The sequence below is a fragment of the Gekko japonicus genome, unplaced genomic scaffold (assembly GCF_001447785.1).
Source record: "Gekko japonicus isolate JY-2015 unplaced genomic scaffold, Gekko_japonicus_V1.1 scaffold261, whole genome shotgun sequence".
Lineage (NCBI taxonomy): Eukaryota > Metazoa > Chordata > Lepidosauria > Squamata > Gekkonidae > Gekko > Gekko japonicus.
The window spans coordinates 1,068,901-1,095,029 of NW_015172558.1; the positions used below are offsets into that span (position 1 = coordinate 1,068,901).

A 26,129-nucleotide genomic window follows, 5' to 3' on the forward strand; every position below is an offset into this window, starting at 1 on the left:
GCAGTGGGTGTTGCCTTCTGATACACTTCCGGTGATGTCAGGGGGTGCGGCAAATGCAAATAAGTTATGCTAATAAGTTATGCTAATGAGCTCCTGAACCTCTTTTTCCATGAAATGACCCCTGGCTAAATCAATATATCATATGATATTTTCCCCTGATATCTCCTGCATGGCTTTTCAACAGGGGCCCAGACTACCTTGGGAAGTGATGGACACTGGAGGCCTTCAAGCAGAGGCTGGGTGTCTGTCTGTTGGGGGTGCTGTAGTTAAGTATTCCTGCACTGAGTGGGAGGGTTGGAACAGATGACCTTTAAGGTCCCTTCCAACTGAAAAAAATTGTGACTGTATGACCTGATCTGTGGGCAGGATGGAATTCTTCTCTGGATTCAGATTGTATCTATCATAAAAGCAAAGTATGTGTTTTATCTTTGTTGTGTGATTTTTTTTCCCCAGAGGTGTTTTTTTTTTTTAAAGTGCAACCCTGACTTCAGGCTGAACAGAGTAGGGAGAAGTGTAAACAAAGGAGGGAAAATTTAACCCCTTCCATGCCATCCATTTGTCTGCTCAAAAGCACTTCCACCACCCACAATGCCTTTCTCACCCCATGTGAAATTCCTGTATTTTTTTTTCATTCTCAAGAACAAGAACAGGTAATGGGACCATTTTGAATAAATGCGTGGCTAGCTGAGGAAGGCTGTTAGCCCTTTGTTCTCTCTCCCTACCGCAGTAATCCTGCTCAAACTGAAGTCACAGCTGCTCTTCATTTTTAAAAAAATTGACAAAAACAATCACAGCTATGCATAAAATGCAATTTGGCCCTTGGATGACTGGGTCAGAGGCTGTAGTTTGACTCATTTGTGTGAGAGTCTTTAAGCTTTTTCCACCTTTCTGTTCTTTGCTAAATGGTACAGTGTGGTCTGTATCATTGAGATGGGGTGGATGAACTGTCCAGCCTCAAAGCAAGTTGTTAGATTAGATGGCACTGCAGCCCTTTCCACCTTTCTAGGCTGCATTACATCTGAGTAGCTTCCAAGCCATCCTTTAAGCAGTGGCTAGAGGTTAAGCAATGCTGCTGGAGGCTGACTGTAGCTTTGGTTTAGCATAGGAGGGAACAGGTGGTGGCAGTTCTCTGGTGTACATGCCCCCCATGGGGTAATGCCTTCCTATGCTTCATCCTTGAGCCCTATATCCTGAATTCTTAATGCAGTATGGTTCATTGTATGATTGAAGTCAGTAGTTTGGGGGACATTTTTAATGGTGCAGGTAAACCTTCCAGAATCACTGAGTTGTCTTCTCACTCTGCTGCAGGCAAGCAAGTACTGCCCAGTGGCTGCATTCTGGAATATTAAAACTCAAGGTCAGAACTACCCTATCTCATCCCATCTTCTGCCATATAAAGTTATCCTTGGGGAGATGGATGGGAGCACAACAAAAACTAAGTTAGTTTAATGGCTGAACATTGTGCCAGACAGATTAGCTGATAGGCATGGATCATAACAGTAGCTGCCAAGCTGGTACTTGGTGCAATTACATGCATGCTATGGAAGTGCCCTTGGGGAAATCTGACTTGCCGACAGTAATGATAAAAGGTGTGTTGGTTTCATGTCTCATATCAAAATGATGAAGAGTTTTGTGGCACCTCAAAGACTAACAGGTTTATTATGGTATAAGCCTCTGTGCACTAGAATCCACTTAATCAGACACATGAAATGTGGTCCTATTTATCTAGTAGACTGTCCTTCCCTTCTTCTAAGGAAGAGTTCTTTGACCCTATTTTGTGATTAGGGTTTGGTTCCTGCCTACAGTATCTGTAGCCTGAAAAGACCCCCAAAATGCTGCTCCCCGGGGATAGGAGACCCCTAGAAACAACTTCGGTGGGGAGGTTGGTGGTGTACCACAGGAGAGGGGAATTGGCAAAAATCATACATAAAAATTTTAGGCATAATCCAACCCACTAGAGACATGTGCATGCAGAGAAGAAATGGAAATGGGTTATAAGGCTGTGAAAGTTAAGAGGTCCTATAAAACTGTGAGATTTCTATGCAAAGTCTACAAAATAAGTACAGAGTGACCCATTCACTGCAGCATTCATAGGTGATGATTTGGTCTTTCTGGCTACTCTGCCATTTTGGGCGGGGTGGATGGTGTCTCCATATATTTTTTAAAATCATGCCAGTGTTCGAATGATCCAGCATTAAACTGCACATGTGCCGAACAAACCGTCATGGCCAATCAAAAGGCCTGAAAGAATCAGTAAGGCTGTGCCTTGCTACCTCATGGTACACTCTCTCATACATATTTGAGCACCACACCTGAAGCCTTTTTGAAATTATATGTGCAGTGCGGGTGGGCAAGCTGAGGTGGCAGCAAGGGAGTTGGCAGCTGGACAAGCCCCTTGTGGGTGGGTGAGCCAAGGCAGCGGTGAAAGAGCTGGCAGCCCTGCAAGCCCTGGATGGGTGGGCAAGCTGAGACTGCAGCCCCACTCTCTTCTTGCCAGAAGAGGTGTCTGTGGGGTGTACAGTGCCCCCCATGTATTCTTTCTGTGAGCAAAATTGGTGCTCAGTAGTAACGAATGGCGCATAAACTTGCACAATTATTTATTGATGAACAGAACCAGTGGTTTGAAGAACTTCAACAAAAACCTTCCAAAGCAATATTCCCTTAGCCTTGTGTAATTGTCGCATTCTGAAGTCTTTAGTAGCTACTGACAATACTTCAAAAAGGGGACAGAAGGGCAGCACAACCAATCAGAATAACTAGTTTAATGTGGGAAAGCAGCTGGCCAATCAAAAGGACAAATAGGTAGGCATTCACTAGTGCACTTTGGGGGTGGTAACTGCATAAACCAATGGGGGTGTTAAATTGCCCATATTTGTGGCTGTGCTCACCACACTGTATCAGCATTCCAAAGGTGCCCACAGGCTCAAAAATGTTGGGGACCCCTGAGTTAGACTGTACTCTCTTTACAGGATAACTTTGGGTTTGACCTTCCGGCTGTGGAGGCTGCCACTAAGAAGCATGAAGCCATTGAGACAGACATTGCAGCCTATGAAGAACGAGTCCAGGCAGTGGTTGCTGTCGCCAAGGAGCTTGAAGCTGAGAATTATCATGATATCAAACGCATCACTGCAAGGAAAGATAATGTGATCCGCCTATGGGAATACCTCCTGGAGCTGCTCAGGGCTCGCAGGCAACGACTGGAGATGAACCTTGGTCTGCAGAAGATATTCCAGGAGATGCTGTATATCATGGACTGGATGGATGAAATGAAGGTAAGCACAGAGGTGGAAATGAATGGGGTGCAGGAAAGTTTATTGGGACATTACTCAGCATAAACGGTAGGTAAATGTAATTTTTACACCAAGGACACACAGCCTCTGTGATTTAGACCAAATGATAAGTATTTGGCAAACAAAGATAAATGCACCTTCATTTGCATTATTCCAATGGAATGCAGTATTCAAGCAAATGTCAGAGATGAATGGGAGAGAAGCAACTAATTTTAAGGGATGGCTACTTTGAGAATGGAGAGAGGGAGGGTGGTGGGTCGGGACCTATTAAAAGAGCCACTCACAAGTCCTGTTGCCACAGCCACCTTTCCTTCCATGCTGTGCTCCTTAATGTCAGCCGGCAAGTTGGGGGGGAGGGGCAGCCAGTGCTTCTCAGAGGACCATGTGGCCCTAGGGCTTGCAGGTGCTGATCTCCTTTAGCATAAACAAATAGGTATCCCATCTTGGATTTTTCATCCTGTCACATTGTCATCAGTGCATGCTCTGTAAAATGATGTTGGTGTCCATCTTATTGATGGTTGGTTTCTTTTTTGTGCTGGAGCATTCATACCTGAGTACCAAATACACCTGTGCTCCGTCAAGCAACAAGGCTGTGTTGATGTAGAGAATCAAGCAGGTCTAAGATACATTTAACTTTATTCTCACAGACGTTTCATACTTAATGGGGCATTCCTAAGTGTTGTTGATGGGTGCAAAAAACAAGGAGGTGAAAGCCCAAATGGATTTTTGGGCATCAGCCACAAAAACCGGACTTTCCACAGGAATGTAAGCAGTGGTGTTTTATTTGTATGATGCTTTGACTGGATGGTTTTATGCAAACAGGTGTTGCTGCTGTCCCAAGACTATGGCAAGCATCTCCTGGGGGTAGAAGACCTATTGCAGAAACACGCACTTGTTGAGGCTGACATTGCCGTTCAGGCTGAAAGAGTGCGAGGAGTCAATGCATCCGCTCAGAAATTTGCCACTGATGGAGAAGGTATGATTTAAAAAATAAATAACTAAACACAGCTACTTTGATTAGCAGTTACTTGTATATTTGACTTTTGAAGGGACATCATTGGCCAGATGTTTGCCAAATACTTGCAGAAACAGTGGACAAATTCACAGTAACATTCCACTGTGTAGAGACTTTAACACACACGATGGGAATGGGAAATGGGATCATACCTACGTCAGACATTTCCAGCCACTGAGAATTGTTGTTGGATCCAGACTGATGTTTCCATAGGCACAAGGATTTCTGCCCAAGGACCATGATTTTCCCACCTCCCCCTTCTGGAGCAAGCAAAAACAACCTCCCAAATCCTGTTTCTGGGGGTTGCCTCAACCCCAAGAATAGGTTTTCTAGAGTTTGGGGCTGCTGTGGGAGGGGAAAGGCAGGAAGACCATGCTTTATGGGCGGAAATCCTTGTAGCCACAGAAGCATCTAGTATGGATTCAAGCCCATCACTTGCAAATCCTTGTAACAGTAGCCCTCTATACAGTCCTTATTCTCTGACTTCAAAGGTGAGGACTGCCCAGAACAGGCATACATGTAAGGGGGTGCTTGTGTGCAGGCCCTGTTCAAATATTATCTTCAAAGTATGGAGGCCAGGTGTACCCAAGGGTGTGTATATCTGAGTTAGTGTCTGCTGTTGCACATGCACTCTACCCAGCAGGACATTTGTATGACCAATACTAAAGCTGTTATACTCCTCCTGAAGTTGACAGGATTTTCTTTCTGGTGATTTCAACAGGAACTGAACTGTGTTGTAACAGTATATATCTGATTCAGTTCTGCACCTCTGAATTAGACCAACACAGCTTTGATTTTCTTGGAGTCATTGTTGCTGTACAGTATTTGGCCTGAGTCTTACCACTGTTTTTTCTCCTCCTCCACCTCCAGCCTTTCCTATTACTAATTAGAAGGCATAATTTTATAAACTTTCACCGTTTCCCTTCTTTCTTCCATGAATTCTTGGCTGGCACGTCCATTACCCCACATTTCATATAGCACAGGATGCCAGTTAAATTGGGAAACATGCTGGGAGCCACTTGTTTAAAAACTTCTTGTTGTGGACAACATACATATCCCCTACCCTCCATGAGGCTCCTTCAAAATTTCCCAGTGCTTATGTTGAGTGTTGTCTCAAGACAGAGGAGAGTAGCAGTTGTGGTGAAATTTAAAAACCACCTGTCTGAAGAGCAGAATACCTTGCTCTGGGTTCTGCAGCTGATTTCAAATACCGTATCGTATGGGTGGGAGAACCTGTTTGTGTATATCTATGTAAGTGCTGACAGAAAAGTGCCGAGTGGGGTCTCAGAGCACGTTCCAGCAGAGGGCTGCCCTGGCATGCCTCAGCAAGATATCTCAGAAGATTGGATCAGCTAAGTTGAAGACAGTTGGTTTGTAGAGTTAATTAACTACTACTAAGAAATCAGGATTCTTTCAGATTCATAATTTGACCTCTTGTGCAGAATAATTCTCTCTTTCCTTCTGTCTGTCTGCCTGCCTGCCTGTCTGTTCATATCTGTGTGTGTGTCTCTAGGTTACAAGCCCTGTGACCCACAGGTTATCAGAGACCGTGTGGCCCATATGGAGTTCTGTTACCAGGAGCTTTGTCAATTAGCAGCTGAACGCCGTGCTCGCCTGGAAGAGTCCCGGCGCCTTTGGAAGTTCTTCTGGGAAATGGCCGAAGAGGAAGGATGGATAAGGGAAAAGGAACAGATTTTGTCATCAGATGATTACGGGAAAGACTTAACCAGCGTTGTCAGGCTCCTTAGCAAGCACAAGGCCTTTGAAGATGAGATGAGTGGTCGGAGCAGCCATTTCCAGCAGGCAGTCAAAGAAGGGGAAGGTATGATTGCTGAGGATCACTTTGGATCTGAGAAGATCAGGGAGAGGATTAATGATATCCAGAGTCAGTGGGCTAACTTGGAGCAGCTCTCTGCCATCAGGAAGAAGCGGCTTGAGGAAGCCTCCCTTCTTCACCAGTTCCAAGCTGATGCAGATGACATTGACACGTGGATGTTGGACATCCTGAAGATTGTCTCTAGCAGTGATGTTGGCCATGATGAATATTCTACCCAGTCCTTGGTTAGGAAACATAAAGATGTCGCTGAAGAGATTGCAAACTACAGGTCAACCATTGATTCGTTGCATGAACAAGCCAGTAGTTTGCCACAGGAACATGCGGAGTCTGCAGATGTACAAAGCAGATTGTCTGGAATAGAAGAAAGGTATAAAGAGGTTGCTGAACTTACACGGCTTCGTAAGCAGGCCCTGCAAGACACCTTGGCTCTGTACAAGATGTTCAGTGAAGCAGATGCATGTGAGCTTTGGATTGATGAGAAGGAGCAATGGTTGAACAACATGGTGATCCCTGAAAAACTAGAAGTTCTGGAAGTCATCCAGCACAGGTGAGACTCAATGGAGAGATTTGCCTTTCTCGGTCTTCAGTTCTTAGTGACATCTAGTTGTGAGCTTTCCACTAATGCTATGCACTCTTTTTTTACTGTCTAGGTTTGAAAGTTTAGAACCAGAGATGAACAATCAGGCATCACGTGTTGCTGTGGTTAACCAAGTTGCTAGGCAACTGATGCACAGCGGTCATCCAAGTGAGAAGGAGATCAAGGCACAGCAAGATAAGCTCAACACAAGGTGGGTTCAGTAATGTACAAAATATTGACTAACCTTTGCCACTTATATGCATCCTCATCTTCTGTATGGGCACGATTAGACTCATAACCATTAAATCTAATGACATTTGTTGTCTGGGTTACCCTGTGCATCCTGCTGTGTGTGCTTCACTGGGTTTACTGAATGCAATCCTCACTGGACTTGCTCTTGCAGAGTAAGGATGGACTCCAACTGCACCTGCTTGTTTAGAATCACATCCTTTAAGGTTGTGGGGTAGAGTGCGAAAAACAAGGGAAGAAAAAGGATCATCCTAGGAGTATGCCATTAATTGCTAGCTGTTTCCTTCATTCAGACATTTTAGTAGCTATATTTCATCACCTTTCGTAACAACTCGATTTACAGTGTCAATCAGTGCACTCCTCTGCACCCTCTGCCATTTGTCTTTTGGGAACCTTACATAATACAGTTGGAAGTAATGGTCATGTACAATACTAAAACATTCTCTATAAATGAGAGAGGAAGAGAAGCAGACCTAAAAGGGGGAACAAATACTGGATCCCCTAAAACCACTTGCTAGAGAATTGTTTAAAAAAATGTCCATTAAGCAAATTTTAAAAACCAGAAAGAATGCAATGATGAATATCTTCAATGTTTCTCCCAATTTTTCCTTTCTGGTCCTTTGTTCTAGGTGGAGCCAATTCAGAGAACTGGTGGATAGAAAGAAAGATGCTCTTATCTCAGCCCTCAGTATCCAGAACTACCACCTTGAATGTAATGAAACCAAATCTTGGATCAGGGAGAAGACTAAAGTTATTGAATCCACCCAAGAACTTGGCAATGACCTGGCAGGTGTCACGGCCCTTCAGAGAAAGCTGACGGGAATGGAACGCGACTTGGTAGCTATTGAGGCCAAGTTAAGCGACCTTCAGAAAGAGGCAGAGAAGTTAGAATCAGAGCATCCCGATCAAGCTCGGGCCATCCTCTCCAGGCTTGCTGAAATCAATGATGTCTGGGAAGAAATGAAAACAACCTTGAAGAACCGTGAAGAGTCTCTTGGAGAGGCAAGCAAGCTGCAGCAGTTCTTGCGTGACCTGGATGATTTCCAGTCCTGGCTGTCCCGAACCCAGACTGCCATTGCCTCGGAAGACATGCCAAACACGTTGGCAGAGGCTGAGAAGCTGCTCACGCAGCATGAGAATATTAAGAACGAAATCGACAACTACGAAGAAGACTATCAGAAGATGAGGGATATGGGCGAGATGGTGACACAAGGACAGACGGATGCACAGTACATGTTCTTACACCAGAGGCTACAGGCCTTGGACACCGGTTGGAATGAACTTCACAAAATGTGGGAAAATCGGCAGAATCTCCTCTCCCAGTCCCATGCCTATCAGCTCTTCCTCAGAGACACAAAGCAAGCAGAAGCCTTTCTTAACAACCAGGTGAGAAGGCAGCATACTTGGCACAAAAGATGACAGCCTATCCGGCCAGTTAGGGGACAAGGCAGTGTAAGGCTCAGGACTAATTAACATGTTTTTAAAGTCTTCCATTCATAGCATCTCTTTCTTCCCCCACCTGATTGTGGATTGCATGTGGAGTGGTGAAGCCGTTTGGCTGAGAATGGCCTGAGGCCCCAGATTTAGCATTGCACATTGGAAATTATCTTTTTCATAGTAGTATGTGCTTCCCCCCCACCCCTCACTGACAAACTAAATTAAGATCCTGGCCTATGGTGTTGTGATCAGCCCACTCAAGGACTGTTCTGTGATGTCTTTGTCTGCTGCACAGAACAGTCTTCTTGCACGGTGGATATACAGTGAAGCTTCCCAGAGCTGGTACACTGATCTGATGCTTGTAAATGTGCCAATTGATCTCACAAACATCAAGATCACTGCTGACTCTACCCATGTTTGAAAAGCTCCCCAGGAGGTGATGTGCTTGCTGCTGCCTCATCTCATGTTGGAAGCATGTCTAAGAACTTCAAGAAGTGGACTGTATTATCAACACAGTCATTTTGCAGTGGCTTCACTACATTATCACAACACAAAAAGGGTTGGTGCATCAGTCCTCAATCTGTTTATGTGGCTGAAAACAAGATATGGATTCAGGGAGTATACACACGTCTTGTATAGATAGCGGTGAGCCATAAATTGTCAACGTTATCTGTACCAAATTAATACCAACCCATTTTTACTGGACATTTTTTGAAAAAAGGATATTGGGCTGGATAGGCTGTTGATTCAGTCCTTTAAATATGTTCATACGTGTAGCATTCTTAAGTCTTTCTCATTTTTTTTTAATTACAGGAATATGTTTTGGCACATACTGAAATGCCCACCACTTTGGAAGGGGCAGAAGCTGCTATCAAAAAGCAGGAGGATTTCATGACCACGATGGATGCCAATGAGGAAAAGATTAATGCTGTTGTGGAGACTGGAAGGCGACTGGTTAGTGATGGGAACATTAACTCTGACAGGATCCAGGAGAAAGTGGATTCCATTGATGACAGGTACAACTTGCTAAGAGCATTTAGGGAGTCTTGGGCCTCAGGCCTACAGTCTGCTCTCATACGCATGGCACATACCTTGTACAATGCAAAATTAAATATGGTACCACCCCGAATATCTGAATGGCTGGGTGGCAAACAAAATCTCCAGGTCTGAATAACCAGAAATTATGTTTACTGGGGGTGTGCGCACACACCCCAGGTATTTTTCGGCATGATATTGGGATTTGGGAAATAATCGGTATTGCCAAATTTATTTGGCTTCTTCCCTTCCCTCCCCAAGCCGTCCTGCAGCGGCGGCACCCCTCAGCAAGTGAAGGGAAGGCATTTGAAGAGACCACGGTCTCTTTAAATATCTTCCTTTTACTCTGTGAGGCGTGCCTTCCCTTCCCTCCCCGAGTCAGACTGTGGTGGTGGCACATGTCAGCGAGTGAAGGGAAGACTTTAAATGCTTCCCTATCTGGAGCTTCCCTTGAAGACAGCTCAGAAGCTTCAGCTATTGTAGACTGCCTACTGATAGAGATGAGTAATATAGACATATTATACCTGTTTACAGACAACTGCATAGGCTGCCTATGTGCTTCTTGGTTCAATTCAAGGAGCTGGTTCTTGCTGTTAAAGCTTTTCAGAGCCTGAGATACATATACTTGAAGGACGGCTTCTTCTGCTATGAATCCATGTGTCTTCTCACATACACCCCACCAGTTCTCCTGACCATTCCATCTTTGCTGCTAATACACACATCCTCTGTTAGTCACTGGACTTTTTTTTCCATTGCCCCACAGCTGTGGACTAGCTTGCCAGGGGATGTGTGCCAGGCCCCAAAGCTGTGGACCTTTCTGAGGGATTGCCAGACAGTCCTGTTTCATAGGGCAATTTTTGTTCAACATTTTGGATCCATTTGTGTAAGGGTAACAGTAATTTTGCATCGCTGTAGCTATTTTGATAGTTGTGTCTTTAAATTTTGTTGTTAGAAGTTGCCTGAAGATGGAGGGAAGGCAGAGTATACATTTTTAAAATAAATCGAATAAATAAAATATATTTTCAGAACATAAAATTATTCTTAAATGCACAGTAGGTTCAGAATGCTTTACAGTTGACCACAAGGCAAAGCAGTGGCCAGGTCAATGTTCAGTGCTCAGGAAGATGAAGGGAGGGGATCAGAATCCACATCTCAAATGGGACATTGATCTGGCTATAAGAATTTAGATGTCAGATCACCATTTCAGCTGTAAATTGCTTTGAATCCAACCATATGATTAAGGCCAGTTTTAAGTCTCCTGAACTGGCGCTCAGTGCTGCCTCTTAGTAGGGTTCTTGGCTGCTTCCAGATAGCTTTGGCTCCAAGACCAGCAACTCAACTCAACTTCAGGGCTCATAAGACTCTGCAAGGTCAGCAGACCTTCCCAGCTCATAGACCGCTCCAGAGCTGTTCGTTGTGAGGGAAGGTGATGACAGCCACTATCGGCACCATCTCATAATGTGTATCCAACATATCTCCTCAGCTGACTAATCTGCCAAGCCTGTCTAGACTTAAGTAGTTAACTGCAAGGGGCATACACACCCATTCAGCCTGGTTGTAACCACTGCCAAATGAGCATGTGAGAGAGGCACAGCAGGACGGTGACACTTCAGACTGTAGCAGTGTGTGTGTGTGTGTGTGTTTAGGCAGCTATGGACTTCTAAGGCACAGCAGGACGGTGACACTTCAGACTATAGCTGTGTGTGAGTGTTTAGGCAGCTATGGACTTCTCAATGTTAATACCTTCGGTGGTATGCTTCACCATTCTTATGTGTAAAGTGCTTGATTCTCAAGTGTTTACCCTCCCAACAACCCCATGATAAAGATGAAAGATACAATGGCTGTCATCACCAGGAACACTTGAAAGTTGAATGGCTGAGTTGTCTCTTATGACCAGAAACAGCACAGTCAGTTTTATATCTGAGTCATCTTTGCTCTTCACACAACCTTTCCAAGAAATAATACTTAGAGTTAGGAAAGATAAGGGGGGAAAGCCATTTCCTGTTGCTGGAATCACCTAGGTGTAAATATCTGCAAAATTGTCTTAACTCTATTATTGTACTTATGATCATAGAAGCCTCTGGAGCATACCTTAGTAAAACCTGGTTAGAATGATGCTGAGTCATAGCCTTGGCTTGAGGAAACATGTGTTGTGTGGGAAAAGCCTAGTCCTATGGAACAGAATAATATATAGGTTAATGTCCTGTCAAAGCAGTTTAACTTTCATGTGGTTTCTTTTTTAAAAAAATTGGCCAACGTTGTCCTGTTTTGTGGCAAGAAAATGCTCATGGACTTAAGAAACAGTGTTTTGGGCCAAACCTAATATAGCTCAAATGATGCAAAGGAAATGAAATTACCACTGTCTGTAACCAGCATGGTTTTAATATCTAATACTATCTTCCAACTTAAACTAAAAATGTGAAGAAAGCTGCCAAAAACATACCTCTTAATTTATTTCTGGAATTTGAGGACTGGTGTGGTTTAGCAGATAGAGTTTGGACCAGAGAGAACTCGTTTCAGATCCTCACTTGCTGTGTGGGATTTAGCTCTAAATGATACAAACTGCCCAATGAATGTGCAAAAGAAATGGGGGAGGAATTGCTTTTGCAAAGTAACCGCTTTGTGAAACTTCTCACAGTTCCAAATAGAGAATCAGGGGAAACTGTCGATTCCCCGTTATGTCTCCCTCATATGAAGAATTCTCTTACTATTGGCTACACAAAAAGCATGGTTGCATTAGCTTGTTGCAGGCAGGTGGAGTTTCAGTACCTTTAGACTCTCCTTTAGATCTTTTTTCTCTGCTGAGCCCCCACCATCATCTGGTAAAGAGATCTGCCAGTCCCCATAATGTTTTGTTCATTTTGTTGTGAAAGGGGAGCTTGAGGGCAATCATATCAAGGAGTTTTGTCCCTAATTAGAGGACATTTTAGACTCCAGAGATTGAGAGATATATACACTGCAGTACAACAGAGCTTCTATTCAAACTGTAAATAATAATAATAAAAACCACAGTGTCCTCAGATTTCCTGTGTTAAAAAAATGTCCTGTTCATTTCATTTTAAACAGGCATAAGAAGAATCGTGAGGCAGCTAGTGAGCTTCTGATGAGATTAAAAGACAACAGAGATCTTCAGAAGTTTCTTCAGGATTGCCAGGAGGTAAGGTTTTTTGTTTTGTTTTTTTAATCTTTGGAGAAAAAGGTCCATACCTTCTCTTTTCCTAAAAGAACTCACTTGGAATGTCTGCATGTGTGTATTTTTTCTCAAGCTCATTAATCTGTAATAGATAATAGCAGCATTATCCCTTAAGTATTTTAGGGGCACAGTCCTAAGAAGGCTTATTCAGAAGTTAGTGTCACTCAATCAAAGTAGCTCCCAGAACAGTGTAGCACCTTTGTTTTGTCTACGTTAAGTTTCAGTTTGTTAGCCCTCATCTCTCCTAAAACTCTCCAGGCATCTGTTTGCAGTTTGCACAGCATCTCTGGGATCTGCTGGAGATGTGAGATAGAGTTGAGTGTCATCCTCATGATGGAAACTCAGCCCAAATTTCTGGATGACCTCTCCCAGTGGCTTTTCATTAATGTTGAAAACCATTGGGGAATGGGATAGAACCTCTCAGGAGCCTGTAGGCCAGTAGCTAAGGGCCAGAGCAGCAATCTCCAAGCACCTCTTAAAGATACCTTTGAGGTAGGAGGGAATCTACCACAGGACAGTGCCTCTCTCTCCCAAATCCAAAAGGTGGCATTTAATGTCTCCCAGACACAGTCCCCTCCCCTTGCAGATTTAAGCAGCCAGGAGGGGCAAGGATCATACAAGCAGGTGGCAGGTCTTAAATGTCCAAGAATCCTGTCCACATTTTCAGACTTGACAAGCTAACAGGTATCCCTCACAGTCGGACAGATAGGCACCCTGGTTCTGGGACCATTCAGTCCTAATGTAGAGTTGAAGTCAGAATGGATATGAGATACTTTATCTGCAAAGTGCTTAGCAAAATAATTGCAGTGGGCTGTAGAGCAGTCCCCCTCCTCCTGAAAGCTGGACTCAGTAGGCCCCTGGCCACCTGGAAGAGTTCCTCAGGTCTACACTGTGCAGATACAACAGTGACAGAGAAGTATTGTTTCTTCGCCACCATAATCACCATGGAGTAAGCATTAAAATGAACTCTGTCCTTTGCCTTGTTGGATTCATCCCAAGTCTTTCTCCATTGTTTCTCTATTGTCTCCATTGTTATCTTCATTGGCCACAACCCCTTATTAAATCAAGGGGTGGCCTGGGCTGTTAGACCTGAGAGAGGGTGCCAAGGAGTGATTGTGTCAATTGCTTGGTCATTTCCTCATTCCAGAGGTCAACCAGGGCATCTACAGGAGTGCCAGCTATATCAGCAGGAGAATCTCCTAATGCCATCTGAAAACCAGCTTGATCCATCAGGCTACAGGGATGGATCATCTTAATTGATCCCCCAGCCCTGCTAAGTCTTGGTATCTCTGTAAATCTAAACCTCAGCAAGTAGTGATCTGTCAGTGACAAGGGGACCCATCTTTAATTCCCCCACCTTCAGATCACCTTCTTGCACATAGCAGAACACCAGATCAAGAGTGTGACTTGCACAGTGTGTGGGGCTTGTTTATGCCTGAGACAGGCCCATGGTTGTCATGGAGATGATGAAATCCCACAGGGTAGCATCAGCATGGAAGCTGAAGTGTCTCAGGGCAACCAGCCAAGGGGTCTTCAACACTTCCTCCAAGACCACCTCCACCAGCTCAGGCAAGCAGATGGTTGGGCAGTGGGGTGGGCAGTGCACCAACAGAATCCCAGTCCTGTCTCAGTTCCAGCACTAGATACATACTCTCAAAACCAGCAGAGTCATGGACAGGGCATTGAGCCAGGGGGATAGAATCCTGATAGGCTACAGCGACACCACCTCCCTGCTCACCAGGCCTATGCCGATGCATCACTGAGTACTCTGGGAGGGGGGCATAGTTGACAAAGGTTATACAGTTTTATAAACAATAAATGGCAGATGGTCAAAAGACCCTTCTGGATCTGATCCTGGAGATACTGGTAATAAAAGAAGGTTAATGTAATGGTGTTTTTGTCCCTCCATAGAAAAACATACTTAGAAAGGATTTATTTCATAAAGCAAAGTCCAGAGGGTACTGGCTTCTTGCTACTGTGTGCTCACCAATCTTTCTTTGCATTCAGATCTAATATTTCCTCCATTGTACACTGCAGAGTGAATAAATGACTTTTTCGAACCAAGCAAAACATAGCTAGGCCCATGGTTTCTGGCTCCACTTCCCTGGAGACCCTGAATAAATTGCTAAAACTCTAAAATGTCAAGTCCAACCCTGACTCCTGACAACCCTACCTTTAATAGGGCATGTAACATGGGAACCACTTTTGATTTTTTTTAAATTCTTTGTGCCTGGTGTATTTCTTTTCTTGTTTTCACTCATCTCTCTCATATTTTCCTTTAAAAAATAAAATGGTTGTGATGTTGCTGTTGGGAAACACCCAGGGCGCAGGCAAAGTTTGATGAAAAGCCTGCAGAAACTAGGTGAGGTGTCTGGGTCACCAAGCGAAGACCCAAGAAAAATACATATCTATACAGACTTGGTTTGAGACTTAGGTTACTCTGTGAATCAGTGCAAAACAATTGAAAAATGGTTAAAACGTGACATTGCAAGACCAGAAAGCATCTATAGGTTCCTGCTTTTCATATCTTGGTAGCTTAATTTTGCAAGTCTTTCTTTATCTTCAGTTCTGTCTTTGCGCCTATTTCCTAAAAAGCTTTAAGATTATTCTAGGAAACTCTTTGAAGACAGTGGCACTTCCAGGTCTGTTTTCCTCAAAATATGAGCAAAATTTCCATCCTTGTTTTCATAGCACCTCTGATGTCCCCTCTCTGCTCTGTCACATACATATGGCTAAGAGGCTAGTGAACTTTGATATAAACTTCAAAAGCCAAGATATTTGCAGCACTTAGAAAGCAAGAGGAAAATGGCCAGTTTCTGGATAACTCTGACTTATGCTAAGATCTGGGCTATGTAACCTTCTCTGTGCATTTGAATTCATCCTGCAAAGGCCAGGATGCAGAGAATTAGCCAGCTCCCAGTTTTAGCAGGTAGCCAACTGGGATGAATGGCTTGGAGATCCACAAGGCAGAAATGGGACTTCTTGATTTCAGTGTGTATTTATTAGCTCATAAGTCTTGCAGCAGTGCTGTGTCATCTTTATCATTTCCTCTGGCACCTAGTTTTCCTGTAGGTGCTTAATCAATAATATCGTTGCTCTTTACCAGCAGAAGTAGTAAATAATTCAGTTGTTCAGTGCTGAAGAATAGCAGTTGCATATGTCATGGCAGCAAAGAACAACTTATCTTTTCCCCACTGTAATGTGGGCATGTGCCTCTTTTTAAAATCACGTTCAGTGCACAACATTAGTTTGAAAAATCTCAAAGTAGAATGGTTTAAATCCACACAATTTAACTATTGATCAGAGTAATGAATTAAATCACCAGGAATAAAAGGTGGGTTTAATCTGTTGATTTTAAACCAAGTTTCCAATTTCCTAATTCATATATTTCCTGAACTTATATGTTGGTTGCTATAACACTTAATAATGTATTGCTTCACAGCTAGATACTTTGAACTACATGTGCATGTCATCTAAAGCTTTTGATCAAACATGCCTCATGTCTTTTGCACTGCAGCATCTAAATCTGCAAAGGAGAAATTAAGGATTTCTGTTTGATTCTCTCAGTACACATTCAAGGGCACTAAGCATGCAAAAACACTAATTGTGGCACCTATGACTGATTGTGTCCTATGATAATGTTTGACTCCTAAGAGAAATTATTTTGCCTCTTGTGGTTCTTCTGCATAGAAAAATTTCAGTTCAGTAGGAGTTAGAATGTCAGACTAGAGGATTTGGGTTCCAATTCCCACTCTGCCCTAAAACTTTTTAAATGACCTTGGAACAGTCCTCATTCTTACCGCAGCCCCTCTCACAGGGTTGATGTAAAGATGAAATAGAGAAAGGGAGAACACTGAGTACCTTGGAGAAGAATTAGATAAAAATACAATAGGCAGAGAACAGATCGATGGAATGGCTGCTTGTGGCTGCCCTTCCCTTCCTACTGTGATAGGCTGTTGTGGGGATTCTTCTGACATCAGAATTCCTCCCATCCCTCTGCCATCATGTTGCATTATGGGAGCCTGAGAACTCATTCCTCCCTGGGTCAGGATAATGTGTCACCAAAGGGAAGATGGTGCTTCTCTAGAAGCCAGCCAGCCAGCCAGCCACTGTAGGGCTGAAGCCCTGGCAAGAACCTTTGCTCAGTTCATGAACAACCTCTTTGTTCAGTTCCTCTGAAAGGCAGATTCTTCTGATTCCTGCAATTACATATTTTCCATTTATTGCCGCTTTTAACGAGCCTTTTATGCAGTGACCTTTCAAAATGCTCATGAATGAAAAGTGGCCTTTGTTGGCCAAAAATAGGGGTGAGTCGGCAAGTTGTCCCCCTCCACTTCACTCCCTTCATCCGGCTAAGCTTTTATCTGTAGGAGGGTGGCCGTTGCAAGTAATGGAACTCAGCTCTCTTTATATGATCTTCTCTCAAAAAGTTGGCCACAAAGATGCAACATGTGCAGCTTCTGTAAGGCTTCTATAAATGTAATATGTTGTTTCCTTAACCTTTTCTTTTTTAAAAAAAAGGAAGGGGAGACTGCGCTACTTCACCCTCAGTTAGAAGACATTGCTTGTCAGTAAGACTTTTTTTTAGCAATTCATCCTTGGACTAGAAGCAAATTGGAGCCCCCCCATAGAAAATAATGGACCTTTAAAATTTTAAGGAATTAGGATCACAGTCTAACAGCTATTCAGTACTATGCAGAACTGAAAAGTGATCTAGGCTCTGTCCAAAGGTCTTCTAGTTCAAGGATGAATTGCTAAAAAAGGTCTTACTGACAAGCAGCCTCTTCTAACTGAGGGTGAAATAGCTCAGTTTCCCCTTCCTTTTAAAATCACAGTCTAATAGCTATTAGGGTAGACCTGGCCTCAGATGCCAGGTCAACTACCCGTAGTAAATAATTATTATTTCTAATGGGTAATAGGGTGTCTGTAGGAAATAATGGCCACAAACAGCTGTTTGGTGAGACTAGCTCCCTTTCTCTCACCTTCTCCTGCCTAGCTTCTGTTGTGGGGGGGGGGGGGGCAATTGCTAAAATTGCTTTTTAAAAAAACCTAAAAAATATCCCAAAACAGTAAGCAGAGTCCTGAAAATTCAGTATAATGAATAGCATCTCCTCCCCAAATCTGTCTGAAATTAATCCATTTTTTGTTGTTGTACACAGCCCTCATTCCTGTGAGTCACCCGTTTAATTCAGAACCCCACCACCACCCAGAGTTTATATAAGCTGAGCTGTGGGCTGCACATTATGATGATAACCGTCTCTTAGAAATGCACTGAAAAGATGTAACGGTGTGAGGTGTAGGGGGTTCTTTCCCCAACTTATTTTTTTGTCCTTGCTGCGCTGTGATACTGGAAATAAGCCTTGTTTTAAGAGAAACAGCTTAGGGAAAGGGCGTGCTTTCCTATCCATGACTCCCATCGACCAGCCTTTCACCCTGCATCTTTTCAGCACTTTCATGGCCCTGAAATGCAGGATTAACCACTGGTTGGGATGAGATTTTAGATGTTCTTGCTTCAGTCTTATCTTTTACTTCCTTATCTCCCTGCGTAAGAATTCCACATCCCATTTTTTTTAAATAACTGCAGCAGAATTCCACATTCCATTTTTTAAAAATAACTGCAGCAGCTACACAAAGCCAACAACTTCCTCCTTGTTTTTCAGCTGTCTTTGTGGGTTAATGAGAAGATGCTTACAGCACAGGACATGTCTTATGATGAAGCCAGAAACCTGCATAGCAAATGGCTGAAGCACCAAGCATTCATGGCCGAGCTTGGGTCCAACAAAGAATGGCTTGACAAAATTGAAAATGTAAGTAGAATGGGAATGAGAACATGATGGGGATGCAGATATGGGTTTGGGTCACCCTCTATTTGAATTAGAAAAGTTTGTTTCTCTTACCAAGAGGGCCATTTTGGAGGATTTGGCTTTGGAACCACACTGAGAGATGTTTTGGTTGCCAGTCCTTACAGGTTAACACTCATTTTAAGTATCAAATGAATTACTTTCTGATGTACATAGATGGTATTATGTGTTTGTAAGTAGCTTGTGTGCATCTACAAGTGTTCTGCAGTCATCATCTCAATGATCCTCACTTTTTTTGAGTTAACTTTTGCAATTCCCATGTAGTACCTGGGAACCAAGGGCTAGAAATGGACCTTAGATTTGGTGGTGGTGGTGTGGGAAACAGAAAAGAGAAGGGGCATTTATGTGTGTAGAAATCAGGCTGGCATAGCCAGTGCTAGATTCCTGGGGGTGGGGGTTCAGTACAAAGAATGTAACCTGTGAGGTGCAGAGCTCCTGTCCAAATTTCATTTGGGACTTTATTTTTTAAAAAAATGACTTCCATTTTATACTGTGTGCTTCAAGCATTCAGAAGTGCTCAGTTCTACTGTCCAGACAGATATAATCCAGAAAATTTATATTTTCTTAATTTACAATTTCAATTTGTTTACAGGAAGGGATGCAACTTATTGCTGAGAAACCTGAAACGGAGGCCGTGGTGAAAGAGAAGCTGACAGGCCTGCACCAAATGTGGGAGACGCTTGAAAGCACCACCCAGACCAAAGCTCAGCGGCTTTTCGATGCCAACAAGGCTGAGTTGTTCACCCAGAGCTGTGCCGACTTGGATAAATGGCTGAATGGCTTGGAAAGCCAGATACAGTCAGATGACTATGGCAAAGACCTCACCAGCGTCAATATTTTGTTGAAGAAACAACAGGTAAAATGATTGGACCAGGAATTCCAGTCTGGGGATAGGATTGTGGATACACAGGTGATTGCTTTTCCAGGCATATGACATCCAAAGCAGCTTATATCAAATGTTAACTCCATGATGTTCAAATGTTTTTATTGATTTATTCTATGAAGCCATAAACAGTGAATTTAAAACACTGTATAAAGTATTAAAACAATGGCTGTAGCTAGATCATTTGGGAAGGCATGTCAAGCTATAAGCTTTCCTGTGATGTTCAGTAAACACAGAATCCCAATATTAAAGCAAATACAGTGACTGCCTGGTTCTCCAACATTTTACATGTAGAATCTTGCTGGATCATGTCTCTGAAAAAATCAAAACATTTGTATTTCTCTAGCCAATCGGGTAGTATTTCTGTGTGATGAGGAAGCCCTAGTTTAATCCTGATTTGTAGGTAAGAGAACCAACCTCAGTTATTGCTTTTGCCTAAGTCGGATGACATATTGAGCTATGGTGCATCAGAAACTTTCAGAACCCAAGCTCTGTGCGAGGGGAGGATTGAACATGGAAACTCAACCTTCCAAGGCTCATTTTCGTAATGAACAAACTATACATTTTCTCGTATGATACGTTCTTTCCTCTTGCATACAATCCTTCCCCACACCAGTGTATTAATGTGTTAATCTCCCATGACTACCAGAGTTCATAGTATTAATTTGTAAACAACAATTTTATCTTTGGTGTTGTGGTTTGGTGTAGTGGTTAAGTGCGCGGACGCTAATCTGGGAGAACCGGGTTTGATTCCCCACTCCTCCACTTGCACCTGCTGGATGACCTTGAGCAAGTCATAGTTCTGTCAGAGTTGTTCTTGAAAAAGAGCAGTTTCTGTCAGAGCTCTTTCAGCCCCACCTACCTCACAGGGTATTTGTTGTGGGGAGGGGAAGGGAAAGGAGTTTGTAAGCCACTCTGAGACTCCTTTAGGTAGTGAAGGGCGGGGTATAAATCCAATCTCTTCTTCTTCTTCTTCTTCTCTATACTAATAAATCCAATCTCCTCCTCTTCTTCATTTTCTATATAATAAGCCATGTGTGTCTGCAATCTGAGGATAGCTAAATCCATGGATTGGGGCCACACGGAGGCTAAAGAGATTTTTCTGCACACTTTTTTTCAAAATGTTTTTCAAAAATACACAGGGGTGTTTACGTTACCTGTTTGGTGGAGTCTGGGAGCCATGGCAGGCCATTTGGGAGCTGCTCTGGGCCTTGCTGTGGAGGTGGTGGTGGATGCCGGGAGCTGCTCCAGGCCCTGTCGCGGATGCCAGGAGCCACTCTAGGCTCAGTAGCGGCATGCACAGAGAGCTGCTCTGGGCTCAGAGTGCCTCCCAGACATTGCAGCTTTCACGCTTCAAGGCGGGTAGTTGGGCTAGACTCACAAAGGGGGGATGAGGTCTATCCCTCCAGAGTTTCTGGGGCCCCACTTGTTTTATACTGTTAATCTTTTTTTTTAAAATTAAAATGTCAAAGTGAGCAGCAGTTAACATCCTCAGTTTCCAGAAGCCAGTCTGACTAAAAAGCTTTTCACCTGTTGTTTAGAACCAGAAGTTGAGCCATCTTCCTCTATACCTTGCTGCACTCTTTCAGCTATACGACTTTTGCAGTGTATTGTTCTGTATTAGTGGGGCAGAAGGGCTGTCTGCATTTGAATAAAACAGTACAACAAATCATAATACACCTCTTTTAATGTTCATGGAAAGCAGAAAGCTAGATGTCTCAGAAAGGTTGAACCTCCTTCTTTTTATTATTCACTTTCCTCACCCAGGAGTAGTACTTTTGAAGAGGATTGTCTGAGAGTGTCCTTGTTTTTCCCTTCCTCACCATTTTAGATGCTTGAGAACCAAATGGGTGTTCGAAGGAAGGAGGTAGAGGAGCTTCAGAGTCAGGCACAGGCGCTGAGCCAAGAGGGCAAGAGTACCGATGAAGTTGATGGCCAACGCATTATTGTGGAGAAGAAGTTTGTAGAGCTGCTGGCACCCTTGAATGAGAGGAAGTCCCACTTGTTAGCTTCCAAGGAGATCCATCAGTTCAATCGGGATGTGGAGGATGAAATTGTGAGTTTCAAAGTAGCTGAAAGAAAACACCCCCACCCGCTTTGCAGGTTCTTGCTCTCAGGACCTCTTACCCTAGCACATTGAGTTGAATCTAACTGGCTTTTCTGCTGATGGAAAAGGAAGAAGGGGTCTCCTCTAACCTCCCCAAAAGGCTTTGGAACCCCTATGAAGACGAGTGAAACAAGGGCTGTATTAAGGAGGGAAATGTGACAAGATTGATCGAAAAAGCTGACTGGATTCAGCCTATGGTGCTGTCATTGCATCTCTCAATTTTTGCTATGCCTCTTTTCTTAAAACACAATTTCATTTTGCTTTTGCAATTTTTATTTCTAGTTGTGGGTTGGAGAGAGGATGCCAATTGCCACATCCACAGATCACGGGCACAACCTCCAGACCGTTCAGTTGTTAATTAAGAAGAATCAGGTAAGTGGCTAATGTTGCCTAGATCCTTATTAATCTGTGATGCACAAGTAGGCAAAGACTCAAGGGTCACCCCTGCAGGACATCTCTGGCAATAGATTGAACTACAGTTACACAAAAGCAAGCACAAAATACCTATGTGTCTTATCTGAAATCATATTCCAGCAATATCTGATGACCTCCTAGATCTGAATGTATGGTATGATCAGATATGGTAAAGTTATGCCCATTGTACTGGGAAACCAGAGACCAAGATTTCAAACAAGAAGTTTGTGATAAAGCTAGAGGTGAACCATGATTTTTATCCCAAAGAAGAGTTTCCTGGGAATAAGCCCGTTGAATAGACCTGAGTAGTATTTGGAGGAAACCTGCTCAGGATGGCATTGTTAGATGCCTCTCCCTAACAGTGAGTCCTTTGGACCCTTGAAATTTATATCTCTGCACTGAGAAGATGTATGAAAGTGCTATTCCTGTCAGAAAACACTCCTCTCAGATTTCTTGTAGTGCATTCTGGATGTTTTTCTCTTGGGTGACATCCCATTCTCTTTCTTTTGAAGTGTTTGTTCAATAAGCTGTTTCCAATGTGAGTGTTGAATTTCCCCACATTAGACACTTCAGAAAGAAATTCAGGGACACCAGCCTCGCATTGACGATATTTTTGAGAGGAGCCAAAACATCATTACAGACAAGAGCCTTAATGCTGAAGCAATCCAGCAGCGGCTTGTGGACTTGCAGCAGCTGTGGAGCCTCCTGATAGAGGAGACCGAGAAACGCCACAAGCGCCTCGAGGAATCTCACAAAGCCCAGCAGTACTACTTTGATGCGGCAGAGGCTGAAGCCTGGATGAGTGAACAGGAGCTCTACATGATGTCAGAAGAGAAAGCCAAGGTGGGTAATTTCCAGCTGGACAGGCATAAGAGCACATCTGCCCTATCAGTTTGTGCCTCTTTGAAACTATTCTTTGTCAGTGCTTCATTCCAAGGACTACTGAGAATGGCAGATTTGTGAGGGTGCTGAGATTTGTTAAATATCCCTAGTTCCTTCACAGAACTACAGATCCCAACTTGATATATTCTTGTATTCATCCCAGAGATTTACAGAGGGCCGGATCCAATGGTAACATTACTGGTTCACCCTCCTTTATGCAGTAGGAAGTGGGAGGCAAAAGCACATGTTCTGTTCCCATCCACAGGTGGATGAAATGTTCGAAAAGGCACCACATGTTAAATCCATGGTAGAATCCACATGTGACTGGTGTCCCAGATAATACCAGGAAATTAACTACACAGTCTAGAAGTATGTGCACTGGAATTCAAACACATGCTGCTTCTTTGCGCACCATGCCTGCGTGTGGGCATCACGTGGTATTGACAAGGAGGCCAGGTGGATGTAAAGATAAGGGGTACTCTCAGTCCCAATCACACATCAGGGGGTGAAGTAGGTAGGTTTATCATCCAATCTAGCCCAAAGCTAAAGGGAAATAAATAGATAACATTTACTGTGCCAACTTCAGTCTGACAAAACCCACAGTTTTTCAGATTTTCAGAATAATTTGTTCGATGCCTGACAAAAAATAGAATGAGCTTCATAGCTTGTATGAGAGCTGTAACAGGTAATAAGCATCCATGGTCCATGTAGTCCATGAACCTGCCTTGCAAGAGTTCCTCTTTATTTTTATCGGTCTAGTTCAGTGGTTCTGCTTTTTCTACTTTTATTTGTCCATGAAAAACCTGACTGGATTTGTATTAATGGCACAGAGCTACTGGACAACAACTGCCACCCAAATATTGACCCAAGTGTTTCAAGGTTGTATGTATTTTGGAAATGTCCAGTTATACAGCTAAGCCAAACAGTACAACAGCACAAGAAAGCCAGAACAAACCAGTACATACCATACCTGCTCTTCCTGTATTCTTGTGCTGTCTACTACGTTTTTGATGAAGTAATGTTTGGAACATGATCAGATCACTTAAGGGAAAGCAATCCCCTTGTTTCCTGTGTTGCCCTTTCATTTAGGCTTCATCCGATAGGGATTCTACAGGCATTCTTAGAGCTGAACAAGAAAGGGGATTTTTTTTGTGTGTGTGCAAATAGTATTTCGAATAATAAAAATGATTTCATTTTGCGTATATTTGGGCTTCCTATATGCCCTCTACTTAGTTAATTTTATTTCATCCTCTTCAATTCAACACACACATTTATGGCAGGGTACCCTGTGGTCGAACTTGAAATCATCAGCTAATTGCAATATCTTTCAATTTGGATACATTCTTTATGTTTGCCTTGGCCTTTAAGTTTTCCTGGAACATTCATTCATTTTGTTTGGTATGTGCTTCTGAGGTATCCAACTGCAAAATCAGAAAGGGACAGTGGTATCCCTAGTCCAAAACATTTATATTCAAAATGCATTAATTTTTATTATATTTCTCCAGTGATTGTCTATATGAAATGACTTGCTAATTTAAACGAGGTTTTTGTATGCTGCAGGTCAAGCCAAAGAGTCTGGTAATGCTACTCCTGTGCTTATATGAGTACATATGCAGCCCTTCTCCCTCCTTGCCTGCATTTGCCTGTATTTTACTGAGGCAGCAGCTGCATAGGAGAGACACTGGAGAGCCAGCATGGTGTAGTGGTTAGAGTGCTGAGCTGTGGAAATGAAGGTGAGAGAAAACTAGGAAATGAATCAAGCCAAGTCAGTAGACAGCACTGTTTTCCTTTGAAATATCTTCCATCTTTGACTTCAACTTCAGAAAGATTTTCTCCAGCACCTCTGTGCAGTACGAGAATTCTGATGCTATCTCTTTTGCCACTTCAGGATGAACAAAGTGCCGTTTCTATGCTGAAGAAACACCAGATTTTGGAGCAAGCTGTGGAAGACTATGCAGAAACGGTGCACCAGCTTTCCAAAACCAGCAGGACTTTGGTGGCAGACAACCATCCAGAAAGGTAATTGTAGCCATTGTTCATTATTTTACATTTGCAACCTGCCTTTTCCTCACAGTTATAGCAACTGCTAGTCTGGATAAGAATATAAAAAGAGCTCTGCTGGATCAGACCAGTGGTATATCTAGTCTAGCTTCTGTCTCACACAAGGACCAGCCTGGAGGGCCAGCAACAGGGCACAGAGACTGAGTCCTTCTGCTGATACCACCTCCTGGCTCTGGTATTCAGAGGATTACTGCCTCTGAATGTGGAGTATCCCTTTAGTCATTTTGGCTAGTAGCTACTGGTAGACCTATCCTCCAGGAATCTGTTTAAACCCCTTTTAAAGCTGTCTATGCCTGTGGCCACCTCCACATCCTCTGGCAGTGAATTCCACATTTTAATTACTCTCTGTGTGAAAAAGTTTTGTCCATCCTGACTCAACTGTCCATCGGTTTGACTGGATGCCCTCAAGTTCTAGCATTTTGGGAGAAGGGGGGAACAATTCTCTCTGCTCATTCTCTATATCCCATGCATAATTTTATAAACCACCGGCATGCCCTCCCCTAGTGATCTCTTTTCTAAACTGAAAAGTCCCAGATTCTTCAGCCTCTCCTCATAGGGAAGGTGCTTCAACTCCTTAATCATCTTGGTTGCCCTCTTTTATATTCTTTCCACCTCTGCAATGTCCTTTTTGAGATATAGTGACCGAACTGCACATAGTATTCCAAGTGAGGCTGCACCACAGGGGCAGCATAATATTGGCTGTTTTACTTTCAGTCCCTTTCTTAATAATCCTCAACATAGAGTTTGCCTTTTTCACTGCTGCGGCACACTGAATTGACACTTTCATTGAGTTATCTACTATGACCCCAAAGTCTCTTTTCCTCGCAGTCTCAACAGTTCAGACCCATTACCATATTCTTTAATTGGGATTTTTTTTTGTACCAGTGTGCATCATCTAACACTTAGCTACACTGAACTTCATTTGCCACATTGTTGCCCACACAGCCAATTTGCAGAGATCCTTCTGGAGCTCCTCACGGTCAATCTTGGATTTCACCATCTTGCATGATTTTGTGTCATCTGCCAACTTGGCCATCGTACTGCTCAGCCCCAGTTCTGGATAATCTATGAACAAATTAAATAGCGCCAGCCAATGTTCCCTCTAAGCTGTGGAGTCTGGTGAGCAAAAAATCTACTTTGTGAGCTACGGGCATTAAAGTTGTGAGCCAGCGCTTTGGCTCCTGCATACATTAGTTTGCTCTGGAGCCACCGTGCCTGAGCGAAGACAAAAATCTGTGAGCCGGAGGCTAAGAAACTGTGAGCTAGCTCACACTAACTCAGCTTAGAG

At 43.2% G+C, this 26,129-nt stretch overlaps 1 protein-coding gene across 4 annotated transcripts in view; it reads left to right on the plus strand.

Annotated features, from left to right (window-relative positions):
* SPTBN1 (spectrin beta, non-erythrocytic 1) overlaps positions 1-26,129 on the plus strand; it is a 258,319-nt gene that overhangs the window by 197,919 nt on the left and 34,271 nt on the right. For all 4 annotated transcript variants that reach the window (XM_015421214.1, XM_015421216.1, XM_015421215.1 and 1 more), the window contains 13 exons: positions 2,970-3,272; positions 4,113-4,266; positions 5,819-6,689; positions 6,793-6,930; positions 7,598-8,354; positions 9,219-9,421; positions 12,507-12,597; positions 18,294-18,440; positions 19,087-19,350; positions 21,209-21,433; positions 21,767-21,856; positions 22,463-22,741; positions 24,669-24,799. In XM_015421214.1, the coding sequence (XP_015276700.1) occupies positions 2,970-3,272; positions 4,113-4,266; positions 5,819-6,689; positions 6,793-6,930; positions 7,598-8,354; positions 9,219-9,421; positions 12,507-12,597; positions 18,294-18,440; positions 19,087-19,350; positions 21,209-21,433; positions 21,767-21,856; positions 22,463-22,741; positions 24,669-24,799 (3,653 nt within the window). The remainder of the gene's footprint in view (positions 1-2,969; positions 3,273-4,112; positions 4,267-5,818; positions 6,690-6,792; positions 6,931-7,597; positions 8,355-9,218; positions 9,422-12,506; positions 12,598-18,293; positions 18,441-19,086; positions 19,351-21,208; positions 21,434-21,766; positions 21,857-22,462; positions 22,742-24,668; positions 24,800-26,129) is intronic.